Source organism: Miniopterus natalensis, chromosome 10 (genome assembly GCF_054644295.1).
Source record: "Miniopterus natalensis isolate mMinNat1 chromosome 10, mMinNat1.hap1, whole genome shotgun sequence".
Taxonomy (NCBI): Eukaryota; Metazoa; Chordata; class Mammalia; order Chiroptera; family Miniopteridae; genus Miniopterus; species Miniopterus natalensis.
This window is the reverse complement of record NC_142090.1, coordinates 8,653,666-8,667,555: the sequence shown is the minus strand read 5'-3', so window position 1 is coordinate 8,667,555 and position 13,890 is coordinate 8,653,666. Positions and strand designations below refer to the sequence as shown.

At 42.2% G+C, this 13,890-nt stretch overlaps 1 protein-coding gene across 3 annotated transcripts in view; it reads right to left on the bottom strand.

Moving 5' to 3' along the window:
- DENND2A (DENN domain containing 2A) overlaps positions 1 to 13,890 on the bottom strand; it is a 103,023-nt gene that overhangs the window by 53,792 nt on the left and 35,341 nt on the right. For all 3 annotated transcript variants that reach the window (XM_016205096.2, XM_087820979.1, XM_016205098.2), the window contains 2 exons: positions 8,507 to 8,608; positions 4,313 to 5,467 (listed from right to left, as the gene is read on the bottom strand). In XM_016205096.2, the coding sequence (XP_016060582.2) occupies positions 4,313 to 5,467; positions 8,507 to 8,577 (1,226 nt within the window). In that variant the 5' untranslated portion in view covers positions 8,578 to 8,608. Of the gene's footprint in view, positions 1 to 4,312; positions 5,468 to 8,506; positions 8,609 to 13,890 lie in introns of those variants that run through there.

The following is a 13,890-nucleotide window of genomic DNA, read 5'->3' as shown; positions in this document are numbered from 1 at the left end:
GAATTCACTGGTTTGGCTCTTGCGAGGTGGACTAATCCGCCTATGAAAATAAGCTGAATACGTTCTCCAATGCACACAGCCTGGCCGTGTAATTCTAAACCTCCATAACCCCAAATCCTTAATCATTTCTTTCTTCAACCCTGCCTTGGCTTTCCTGCCTCAGAGAGCCCAGTAAGTCTGCCAAATTCAGAGTTGAGCCTTTTCTTTTTTTCCTCCCTCCTTTTTTTTTTAGAGATAGGACCACAATAAAGAACACACATTATTTTTAAAGAGCAGAAAGTGAACATCTTGCCCTGATCACCCCCATTGTACTATTTTAAACAAAATGAAAAATCCAAAGCCAAAATTCTTAAGACACAGCTGATGCAATTATATTCAAAGTGGCCAAGAAAAATTTCATCTTTGGACTGGGACTAAGTAACTTTAGCTAGTTTTAAGGAAAATGCTGGATGACCAAAAAGAGCAGATGGTAGCTAAGAGAGAACAGATAATGGAGTAACAGTTCACCAGGTTGGTGCGTCTTCCCAATGAGGACGCAGATGAAAGACCAACTTCCCAGTCAACCTGCCCGGGAGAGTGGGCCTCTGCAGGAACAGCCCAGAAACGGTGTGGCAACGCTGCTGTTAGGAAGCACTGGGGACAGGGCAGAAAACCACCAGAGTATTCAGGGCCCTGGGCGTGGCACCTGTTTGGGAGGAATTCTCTAAATTCTATAGATCTCACTGATACCAAAGCCTGGTAAAGATAGTGCAATAAATACCAAGTACAGGCAAGTCCCATTTATGAAATACTGAGACGAAAATCTTCAAGTACTAGCAAATGGAACTTAGCAGTACATTAAAAAATAATAGACCAAGACCAAATGGGAGTTCGTCACAAAAAATCTAAGGATGGGTTAATACTAGGACATAAATTCACTATTAATACATCGAAGAAGAACCATATGATTGTATAAAGTTGCTGAAGTATAATTTGACAAATTCTACCATACCATTCAATCCTAATTTTTAAAACTCTTAGTAAAGTAAGAAATATGAATGAACACTATCTTGGTAACATAAAAACACACCTCAAACAAGAGTCCTTGAGAGTGGAATACTAGAAACATTACTATTAAAGTTAGGGGTGAAATAAGACTGCCCGCTGCCATTGGCACTACTATTTAATTCTGCTCTGGATGTATTAGCCAGGGCAACTGGGTAAAAGAAAGAATTCGGAGGTATAAATTAAAAAGAAAAAGGTAAAATGATAATCCTTTGCAGATGATATGATTACATACATAGAAAGTCCAAGAGAATTAGCTGACAAACTATTAGAAACAATAAGAAATTTCTTTAAGGTGTCTTTTAAAAGAGTAATATACAAAATAAATAGCTTTAAGTAAAAACTATATAATGAGAAAAAAAGATTATATTAACAATGGCAATAAAAAGAGAAATACTTAGGAATAAACTTAGCAAATATAAGAATCCCAATAAAAAAACAACATATAACTGTCAGACAAGTACTAGACTTACTGGGGTGATCACTTTATAAGTTACCTAATTGTCTAATCACTATGTTATACACCTAAAACTAATATAATACTGTATGTCAATTGTAATTAAATTAAAATTTTTTTTTAAATATAAAAATAGTCTAACATGTTATGTGAGTGAAATTTGATAGTGATATATAGAACATTTACAAAAATACATGCAAGAATAGTTAAGACATTTTTGAAAAAGGAGAATAGTAAAAAAATAAATAAGAGGTTTATAATTATTAAAAAGGAGACCAAATGATCTTTTTTTAAAATCCTTGCTGGAGGGCATTTTTCCATTGCTTTTCAGAGAATGTGGAAAGGGAAGAGGGAAGGAGGGGAAGGGAGAGAGAGAGAGAAACACTGATATGAGAGAGGCACATCAATTAGTTGCCTCCCACACAGCCCCCGACCCAGAGCAGGGATTGAGCCTGCAACTGAGGTACTTACCCTTGGCCAAAATCAAACCCAGGGCCCTTCAATCCACAGGCTGATGATCTAACCACTGAGCCAAACCAGCTAAGGAATGATCATTTTTTTAATATGACATGATAGTATACGTAGGATGTCATAGAGAACCAACTGACTATTAGCAACAATAAGAAATTTCTATAAACTCTACTAGATATGGAAATATATTATGAGGTTAAAATAATGAAAATATTTGGTATTGGAAAAGAAATAGATACCGTGATTAATCAAACAAGAGAGAGCCAGAAAAAAATAACAGCTAACATTGAGCATTTACTATATCCCAGGCTTTGTTTTATGGTTTACATACTTAGTTATCTTCTTTACAACTTATGAAGTGGTTATTATAATTATCACCATTTTATAGATAAGTAAAATGAGGCTAAGACAAATTTAGTAGCTTGTCCAATGTCACACAGCTAGTAATAGCAGAGCTAGAAGTACTCTGGCTCTACAGTCTTCTCTAATACTATGTACTGCTCATCACAGCATTATTTGTAAATTGGAAACAACCTAAGTGTCCATCTAGTAGGGGAACAGCTAAATAAAATATGATTAATCTACATGATGTAAAGAATGTGGCAGTTATAGAAAGGTGGAAAAAATTTAAAAAGTGGTAACATTGAAAGATCTCGATATCCTGAGCAAAAAAGAATATATGCGAGAGAGGCACACATACTTTTTCACTTTTAAAAGATATAATTTTTATATACTGTAGATATATATAGAATTCTAGAATATACAAACTTTTTCCCTAGGAGAGAACGTAAGAAATAATGTTTTTTGCAGCCAAAAGAATACTGCTTGACAGACCATGTTGAGTGGGGAAGTAACAGGGTCTAATCTATATTTCTAGACAATTTCACCTGGCTGTGGAGAAAGGAATATACTGGGGGTGGTGGTGGATCCAAGATGACTAAGGTGGTAGCAGTGGAGGAGATATAGTCAGATTAAAGATAATGTTTAAAACTAGAACTGAAGGACTTGCTGATGAATTAGATGGGGGTATGTGAAAAAGAGAGGACTCAGGGATGACCCCTAGGTTTCTGGCCTAAGCAAAATGAAGGGTGATACCATTTAATAAAATGGAAATTATTTTAGATGAGGTGGTTTGCAGTGGCCAGGATTGGGAATTAAGGTTTGGACATGTTAAGGCCAGATGATTGGTTATTCAAATGGAGACCTGAAGCTGGGTGAGGGAGTTGGGGCTGGAGACGTACATTTGGGACTCATAAGCATGGAATTGAAATTTAAAGCCTTGGGACTGGATAAGATCATTAGGGAGTGAGTGTAGATGGAGAGAAGTTCCTATTCTGATCCCACTGGGGAGGACGGGGGGTTATTTTGACACTTAGAGAAGGAACAGCCAGTGAAGCATGACTACCAGGAAAGTGGGTGACCCAGACGCCAAGTGAATCATGTTTCAAGGTAGAGCGCCTCAGCTGTTCCTCAAATGCCAAGAGAGGTCAATCACAAAAAGAACAGAGAGCTGGCAATCGGGTGTAGTAAGATGGAGGTTGTTGGTGGCCTTGGTCAAGAGCAGTCTCAGGACAAGTGGCAAAAGCCCAACTGCAGTGGGTCAAGGAAAACAATAGGAGGTGAAGAAGTCACAACAGTAATTATAGACAGCTGTCTTGAGGAGTTTTGCTGTAAAGCTGGTTTCCACAATTAGTGGGTATCACCCAATGAGCACATTACAGAAACGGACTAGAAATTAGGTTTCAAGGCAGAAAAGAAACTGTTTCCAAAGCACAGACTTTATTTTTAAGCATCCGCATGCTTTCTCATCTAATGTGTTGTTTTAATATAATATTTACATGTGTGCATCTATGTATGAATGAGGAAACTGAGGCTTTGAGAGGTTAAGTCACTTATTCAAGGTCACATAGTTAGAGCGTGAGTGATGGGGCCAGGGTAGACCCAGGCAGTGTGTTTCTGGAGCCTATACTAAGAAAAAAACAAGACAGGAAGAACCAGAAAAGACTCAAGGTACCAAGCACTAGCAGGGATGGTAGTAGCAGAATGAGAACCAGTTAGCAGTAGTTAATAGATGCTAGTGTTAAATAAAATTTTCACTGAAAGCTTGGTTACTGTCTAAATCACAAGTACTTATCACACATCCAAAGGGTAATTTTTCAAAGCAGATACACTCTTGAACAGAACACATGCATCAGTTATCAGGTTTAGTGTCCAGGTTTAGTCAATAAACTACCTTAAGTTATGAATAGCCTCCATCAGTTTACTAAAAACAAATAAGTAGACTGAGCTACAGCTGCGATGCCGCATAGACTACTGAAGCAGACAGTCGCTGTCACCTACCTGTGGTCAGCATTGGGCTTTGGTCTCCCATTCCACAGTCTTCTGTTCACAGAGGGAGGTGGCGGAGAGGAGGGCAGGGGCGGGGGAGGAAGAGTAGGTAGAGGTGGCAGATTCCTGCGATCTTTCCTGTAGCTGACGCCTGGGTTCCCATCCTTGTCCCCTTCGCCACTATGCTTGAACGTTCTCCGGGGTTTGGGCAGGGGGTTGATGAAGGGTTTTTGGGGGGAGCCCCTGTACACACTGTCCAGGCTCTGGTCACAGGGCTTCCCGTACAAGCCTCTTCTTTCCTCCGCAGTCTCGGGGGTGGGCTGCCTGGCTCCCAGGTCCAAGTGGTGGGACCTGAGCTCTGAGCCACTCCCACACCCACGGTTTCCGGTTCCAGTGGGCCCCTCCTCAGCCTTGTCGGGCAGGCAGTGAGGGGAATAACAAGTCCCTGGTAGCTGGGGATCCAACCCTGCCAAGCCATCCTTCAGAGCCTGCTCAAGCTTCTTGACCTGCTTCAGCACAGAGAGGCTGTCATTCTGCAAGCGCTGTTTGCTGAGCCTCAGCTCCAGGCCTCTGCCCAAGCTTGGAGCCAGCTCCCTGGAGGGCTGGCTTAGGTCTAGCCTCCCCTCTGCATCCTGGCCCCCGACTTCCACTGCCTCCTTATTCCTCTCATTCTCTTTGCTCTCTCTTTCCAGCCTCATTCCATTCTGAGCCACTGTGACCTGAGTCCTCACACCATCATCACATCTCCTCTCTGTCCCGCAGGAGGGCAGGTAATCCTCTTGCCCATCTGCTTTCCTGCCAGGTGCAGGAGTAGGAAACTCCCTTTTCCCTTCCCATTCTGATATCTTGTCCTTTATGCTGAGGGACTTGTGCCCGGCACCGCCTCGGGCAGAAGGGCAGGGGTTCTGAACACTGCTGAGCTGCCTCCTGCCAGTCCTGCTGGCTTCTTTAGCACTGAGGCCTGAAGCTGGGTCGCTGATGATCATATTTGAGTTGAACATGTTCTGCTGAAAATAGTTTACTCCTGACTTGAACATCAGGTTATTGAGGCTTTCCAGGAGGCTTCTTTGGAGGGGTGAGTCCTGATCAGTCTCTAGGAAAGGAATGGAGGACCTAAAGGGCTGTCTTTGAGGGTCTTCTCCAGCCTCTGGACCTTCCACTTTGACCCTGAACAAGAAAGATAAACACTGGGTGAGGGATTCTTATTTATTGCTCTTGGCTGGTCATAGAGATTTCCTAGAACTTAGATATAAATGTTACATGCTAGTTGCAAATCATAAACATTGAAACCACCATTTAAAAAACCACATAATATTTTTTGGGGGAGATATCATGGAGCTATTGGATTTTGGAGTCCAGTAGACTTGGATTTAAATCCTAATTCAACCACTGACTAGCTGTGTGATCTTGGGAAAGTTGTTTAAATTTTCTAAATCTCAGTTTCCTCACCTGTAAAACAGCAGTAACAGTGATAATAATACATATCTAACAGGGCGACTGTAAACACAGCATTAGCTAGCCCACATAAAGCACCTAGCATGTCATGAATGTACAAGAAGTGGTGACCACTGTTATTAGCTTTTTTCCCTAATGAAAACAGAAGAAAGGTCATGAGATAAAAGAGTATACAGTCTAAGTTTCCTTTGCTTTTGTAATCAATGGATGGGCCTTTGTAATGACTATTTAAAATTAAAAGAACACCATGAGTTACAAAGTTTTTGTTAATTCTGAGCTTGATAAGTTGTCCTGATTTTAATCGGTAAAGACACACTGACTGGTTGCATTTGAGTTACACCTACTTTAGAATGTGGGCCCTACTAGAGTGGTCTCTCCATGAGGACAGGGATTGTTTGGTTTTGAATCTGGCCTGTTTTGGCTACTGCTGCATTCCTAGCACCTAGAACCACACCTAGCAGAGTAGGTGGCCGCTAAATATTTGCTGCATAAATGAACGAGTGAATCAACAAGCAGATCCGGATTTCACGGGTGGCCGAGAACTGCATGGGCCAATAGAGTGGCCACTAGCCACATGTGGCTATTTAAATTGAAATCAAATTAAATTAAAGCTTCAATTCCTCAGCTGCACAAGCCACGTCAAGGACTCAGCAGCCACATGTGGCTAATGGTTACTGTATTGGATGGAGAAGATTTCCACCACTCCTGAAAGTTCTGGCCTAGAATGTACATGTGGGAATACATGCTTCCAAATGTGATTTAGGAGATAGTGTTATAAAGATGTTGAAAATTATTTTGAAAGCAAACCAGAAAAACATTTTTAAGCTAGTCTCTGAGTATCTGAGTTTTGAAATGTGAAACTGTCCTCCACCAGCACAGATCATGACTGAACACAGCGACCTTAGATGTGTGAAGATTAGCAACACGCATGGGCCAACCTCCTGGTGCCCATTTTGTGAATACACAGGCCAGGCTGTATAGGAATTCTGAAGCCCCAGTAAGGTTTGCACAGGGATGAGGAATTAGTAACTTCACGTACCTTATTACTATTTAGCTTTCTATTCCAAAAACTAACAGTTGTTTACATAAAGACTTCTTCCCATTGGGACACTAGCATGTAAGTTGCATTGCTATTCTTGGTTGCTCAATGTAAATTAAAACCTTGTGAAATTGCAAACACATTTTCATATGTTAAATATGGCTATCAAAGCAGAATTCCTTATTTAAATAAACAATTAGCATTTATAACAGAGTGTTACAGAATTAGAAACACATTTCTTAATTGTTGTGTCACCACTGAGGACACTGGCATGAATTCAGATTTTTAGTCAGAATTGGAATCAGAATCATTTTGTTGATATTTTACTGAGAATTCAAAAAGGCAAAAGTTAAAATCCTTTTCTCATGGTGCTAGCAGTGAGATGAAAAAATAGGACAGATACATAAAAACACAGTTCAGGTTAGTGTATGTTTAGTGATGAATATATAATCATTAGTATCATATGTACTTTTAAACAATATTTTTAAAATTTTTTATTTCTTGATTTTAGAGAGAGAGGAAGGCAGAGAGAAGTAGGAAAGGAGGGGGAGGATGGGAAGAGAGGGAGAGAGAGGGACAGAGGAAGAGAGATTTGTTGTTCCACTTATATATGCATTCATGTCCCAAACATATGTGCCCTGACTGGAGATCTAACCCGCAACCTTGGCGTAGTAGGACGATTTTCTAACTAACAGAGCTACCCTGCCAGGACTCGGTTAAGAAATAATGACAGTAGATAAATACATGGTTTTAGAATTAGAGGGACCTGGGTTGAAATCTTGATTCCATTTTTTTTCATCTTAAAGGAAGAACCCTATTTCTCTTGTCTAGACTGGAACTTTAGGAGTACAGAGGCCTAATTTATCTTGTTTGCTGTGCCCGGTACATAATAGGTAGTCATTAAATATTTATTAAATAAATGAATGAGTTAATATATATAATATGCCCAGAGTACATACATGATGGACCTGGATATTAATAAATGGTTAACTGGTGCTATTTAATGATAGTTATGTCTAAGGTCCTGGCATGCCTTCGCAATTGCTGAGGCTATATAAACACTGAAGAGAGAAAAGGATGCTTTGCTGGAGGACCAGCTAGAGTGACAAAGTTCAAGCAAGAGCAGCAGGGATGATGAAACAAGGGCAGAGAGAGTGCCTTCACCACATGGTCTGCACCCAAGAATTCCTCCAGTCCCTGCTTCCAAGAGTCTATGGCCACAGGAGGGGATCTAGAGCTGTGAAGAGCTCAGTGATCGCCAGCTCCTTTGCAGAATGTGAGAGAGAGCATCAAAGGAAAACACCTGCGGAGAAAACAATTCCGCTGATACAAGATGGGTAAAGATGGCATGTGGACAGATACAGTGCAAGGATTTAGGCCTCACTGCTAATTACAATACTTGTGCATTCTAGTAGTGAGAAAAATAAACTATGGACTGGAATGTATAAATGGGGACATTGCCTGGGGCGCTGGGATCATCCTCTCAACACACTGGGTGCTAGTCAGACCTTCCCTTGACCACTTTGGTCTCAGGTTCTTAACTGAGCACAGCACATGGAGATGATTGACAGGAGGCTCATCACAGTGAGTCGGAAAAGAATGCCTCCTTAATTCAGGAAGTGGGGCTAGTGAGCAGGGAAAGGCAGCAGAGAAAGGAAGGGGACTGAGAACCCGGGCCAACGACTCCATTCTTGGGGGAGAAAAGTTCTTACTTGTTAGCCAATTTGCAGCTCAGGTTTTCAGTCTGGCTGTGGCTGCCCTTGGCCGGCCTGCACACGGTCATCTTGTCAGCACGGAGAGGAGCTCCAAGTCACCTGGAGGAACAGGGATGCATACTCAGTGAGGCACGACAGCAAATCTAGGGCCCACACCATGAACAATTTATCCCTGATGGATTCTACCCAGGAGTGAAGGGTAACCGCAATGCCATTCAGAATCCCAGGAAGTGGGGAAAGGGTACAGAATCCTGAGGTCCACCCAGATTCAGACTCCATGCCAAATCTCTTCTCGTGTGTGTGTGTATGTACGTATATAAGAAAACACATAACCTTGTAACGCAAAACATAAATACCAGTACAACACAACACTTTTTCAGGCTGAGAACCTGTGATGAGCTAAAAGCCCCCAAAGGGAAGAGTTGTTACTTTATATGAAATGATAAATAAGCCACCCACGGAGTGTTAGTATCCATGCAGAGGTACTCTGCTCTTCTACTGGCCCTGATGGTGGGCGTAAACCCACACTGTCCTTGGCTTCGGAGTCCTGCATGAAGAGCCTCTCCCAGGGGCTCCAAACCCAGGAGGAGGAACTGCCTAGCCACTGTCAGGTCTAAGGGCAACCATATGGGCCCAGTACACTCAGGAATCCCACTGCCTCTCAGACCTGAAAGATGACAAGGACAATGTGGATACCAGAGCAGCAGCCTCAGCAGAAGTAGCAGTTTGATAATGCTCCGGTGTCTGACATCCAAGTGAACTGAAGTAGCTGATTAAATTGTAGGCTGTCTATAGCAAGTCCCCACAGCAGTCTGTGTCTCAATATGAGGACGAACGGACACTGCACAGGTGGACGTGGCTAGGAAGATGAGACCCACTGGAGAATGCCAAGTATGTAAAGCATTCATGCCGCGTGAGCAGTCCCTTCTGAGGGAGAGGCGGTAACTGCTCAACCAGAAGTTCAAGAAGCATTGAGATACTGGAGATTCATGTTTCTTTCCCACTGAACCTCCAGGGAATTCTGCTCCCAACTGCTCCTCACGTTTCCAAGATTCCTATCTTCTCTCCCAAGATGATTTACCGGCCAGGTGACAGGGTGGCTGTCCAAGGTCCTGGCATCAGCATCCCTTGCCCCCAAGTACTCAAAGTGCTGGGTATTGAGACATGCATATAACTCTTGGGAACAAAGAGAGGAAGGCCAGAGAGAGAAAGAGAAAAAGAAAGAGAGAGTGAACACAGGCAACAAATTTAAAAGAGGGAGGTGTGCTCGCTTTGCCAGCACATATACTAAAAAGAGAGTGGTTAGGGACCAGTGAGCTGAAGAAAATCAAGGAAGGGAACAGCAGGTCCCAGACAGTGTGTTTGGGAAGGGGCTGGTGCTAGGGTCTGCCCATGGAGCGCAGCTGTGCCCTCGCCCAGTGATGCAGCACCCTGCATTTTGGGGTATGCCAATGCTGAAAGCAAGCTCAGTTCCTTAGAGAAGCCAGGCCCCAGGGCTCCCCTTCCCGTTATGGAGGAGAGCCCTGAATGGCCTTTCAGGGACAGGAAGGAACTCGTCGCCCCTCTCACAATGCTCCGCAAGCTTCTGGAGCCTCTCCATTTGGCTGGGCTGACAGACACTGCTCTTCTGTCCTGCATCTGGCAGAGGGCCCATCGGAGGTCAAAGACAGTGGCCACTCCCCGCCACCCGCCCGCCTCGTGTCTGCACTGTCTCCATGCAAGCCAAACCCACTGTGACGCACCCTTGTTCCATGTGAGCACCACTCACCCCACCCACATGCTTCTTTCAGGCTGGCCCCTTTCACTGGCACCATGAATAGGTGCTGGGACTGTGCCTGGGTCACAATCAGCCCTGAAATCCAGCTCTCTCCCCAAGGGAACAGTCTCCCTATAATTCCCAGGAAGCCATAGCTGTTCCAAAAGGGACAAAGCTCAGTGTCTAATGCACAAAAAACCACAGATGTACTTTGAGATTAAAGGTCATGAATGTCTATCCTCTGTGCCTTACACCTGAAGCTAATACAAAAGTGTCAAATGTAAACTGTAATCGAAAAATAAAATAATAAACAACATGGTACTTAAACTTGCCTTCCATCGGGTAGTAACAACTTCCTGTACTAAAACCATGGTCTCTAAAGGAACACCTGATATCATATTCTGAGAAGCAAGTTCAAGTGGGATTCAGGAGCTGAACCTCAGGGAACAGAGAAGCCTGTGCACTCAGAAATTGCTTCTCCCACAGAACTTTGACCCGTCCCTTTTTGTCTTTGATGTTAAAAGTCATTAGTTAGGTGACAAGCCTAGCTTTAATTTGCTAGTTAGGAGTGCTCTGTGACTTAAATTACCACAGTAAACTCCAATATCACTTTATAGGTCTGGGGTTGCAGAATGGAGCTGTTTTCCAACAATAATAACCTCCTTCCTATTAACTCTGGTGGGGGTTTTCTATGGTGGCAACAGGGGAGGTGGGTGACACATGGTCTACAGAAACATTGCTATCAAAGTCACCAACAAAAAGAAGTTCGGACATTACTGCTTTAGAGACTGCTAGAAAAACAATCTGGAAATGTTTAAGTCATGGGGGAGGGGGCTGATTTTCCTCAAATCTTAGAACAAAAACAGTAATTTAAATAAAAAGTGAGCCCGGCCAGGAGGGTTCAGCCGTTAGGCCTAGGGTCCAGGAGATTGCAGTTTGATTCCCGGTCAGGGCACATGTCCGGGTTGCGGGCTCCATCCCCAGTCAGGAGCGTGCAGGAGGCAGACGATCAATGACTCACCATTGATCTTTCTCTCTCTCTCTCTCTCCCCTCCTCTCTCTGAAATCAATACATATTTTTTTTAAAAAAGGGATTTTTAAAATGTGGTATATCCATACAATGGGATATTAAAAGGAATATAAAAAGGAATGGAGCCATAAAAAGGAATGAAGTATGATTTCATGCTACATGGGTGACCTTGAAAATACAGTAAGTGAAAAAGCCAGATACAAAAGGCCACATATCATGTAATTCCATCTACATGAAATATCCAGAAGAGACAAAACCATAGAGGGAGGGGAATTGGAATTGATTGCTAATAGGTAAGGGTTTCTTTTGGAGACAATAGAGATGTTCTGGAACTAGACAGTCACAATAGTTGTACAACATAATAAATATACTACAGCTCACTAAATGATGAATTTTATGTGAATTATACCTGAATTAAAATACATTATAAACATATTCAATAAAAAATAAGAAATCTAGGAAGGGGAGAAGGTAGAGTAAGGAATAAAACATACACAATTATAATTTTCCACTGCCCTTTACTGCTCTAAGGTTAGTATCTTAGCTCTGAAATATATATGATTCATAAAATGGTCATAATGGATATACTGAATGAAAAATACAATTTGTATCACAATTATATACTAATAAAATAAAATTTTAAATGGTTTTTATTTGTGTGGCAAATAAAGCTACAAGCTGTGCAGCTTTAATGATTCTAATAACTCTTAAGTTTATCAGCTTATAAAGAGCAGCCAACAAAATTGAGAATAAGTTATAACAATTACAGCAGAACAAAAAAATTATTTGCTCAACAGAGCATTCTTATTAGCAACCATATCCAGGAGGTCATTTTTTTCAGAAAATACATTGAGAATGAAAAGAAGCATATACAAGTACATACTATAGCCCTTGCTGTGTCTGTTCACCCAGTGAAGCCCACTGCTGACTGAACCTTCTGACACTTCATTTTATCATCTTCTTCAAACAAATAGAGCTTAAAATAATTAAAAATGAATTGCTCTCTTTTTGTTCATAATAGCCTTATGTTTTTGATTTTGGAGTGTTTGCAAAACCACCCAACTTTTTCACACTTGGAAGAAGATGGAGGACTCGGAGCAGGTGAGGACCGCGAGAAGCCAAAGGCTCTGTGTTGCTTCAGAACTGCACCCAGGGGACCACATTTGGCGAAATCGCAGCCTGCACTCTTGGACCAAATCCTTAAACTGCTCCTGCACAAAAGCACAGCACACCACAACCGGACACCAAGTCCTCAGTGCACCAGGCCGAACAGTGGCAGAACCAATGACTTTTCTACTACCAACCACTAAAGTCTTCCTATTTCTAGGAGTCCTCCTTTGGGTCCCAGAAGATTCCCTATCAAATAAGAGTGCTCAAGAAATGTTTGCCGAATGAATGAACACACACCATTTTCTTATACCTCACATGTCCATCAACAGATGACTGGATAAACACAGTGGTCTAGCCATACATGGAATATTACTCAGCCATAAAAAAGAATGATGGGCTGACACATACCACAACATGGATGAACCCTGAAAACATCATGCTAAGTGAAAGAAATCAGTGACAGAAGACCACATGCTGATTCCATTTATATGAAATGTCCAGAATACATAAATCCAGAAACTAGGATAGTGGTTGGGAAGTGGGAACAAGGAGTGACTGCTAATAGGTATGGGTTTTGTGGGGGAGAGTGATGAAAATGTTCCAAAATTAGATAGTGGTGATGGGTGCACTAAACATTGAATATGCTAAAATACCTAACCTCCAAAACACCCACTACTTATTGTACTCTTTAAAAGGGTGAATTTTATGGAATGTGAATTATATCTCAATAAAGCTGTTATTTAAAAAATAGAATAGGGAGGAGCAATTGCTGTAAGTGAGGAGTCCTGGTCCCACCCCAGACCATGTTCATTTTCCTGCCACTGGCATCGTCAGCCAGCTACAGAAATCCTCTCCTTTGAAAGCAGTCTTTCGCTTTTACCCCAGTGCATCTGTTTGTCCCTTTGTCAGAGCATCCTGCAATCCGATGGAGGAGCTACTGGCACACAGTGAGTTGCTCCTGCCCTCGAGCCCAGGTGTAAATGCTCTAAGATGCTGTCTCACAAAGCTGGTCCTATACCGGCTTCAGCGTCAAAACTTCTATTCACTCCAAAAGGGGCCTCAAGACCCAGAGTATAATCTGAGTAATTCCAAGGCTTTGTGTCAGTATGAATACCCAGTTCTTGACAATCATATCTCCTTTTAACAACTTGGTCAGTATTTCCCTGACCTACACCTGTCAGTCTGTCTGAGAAATGAAGCCCCAGGGGATTTGCAGCTGGAGTACCTTGGGGTTGCAGACTGGAACTCCCGAGGTCAGAGGCGGCTAAAGATTTTTATTGTTCTCACCTTTCTAAACCTAGGAAGGATTTTTTCACATCTGCAGAATATTCTTACATACAGACATGTATTCAGCCACCTGAGTAGGATGGAAATACAGTTTTCACTTGACAATATTTGCATATCATGCTTTTTGCTTCACTCACTTGCAGTGTGGGAATACCTCCATATGTGGCCTTTGGGTTCACCACTATGTGGAGGGTAAAG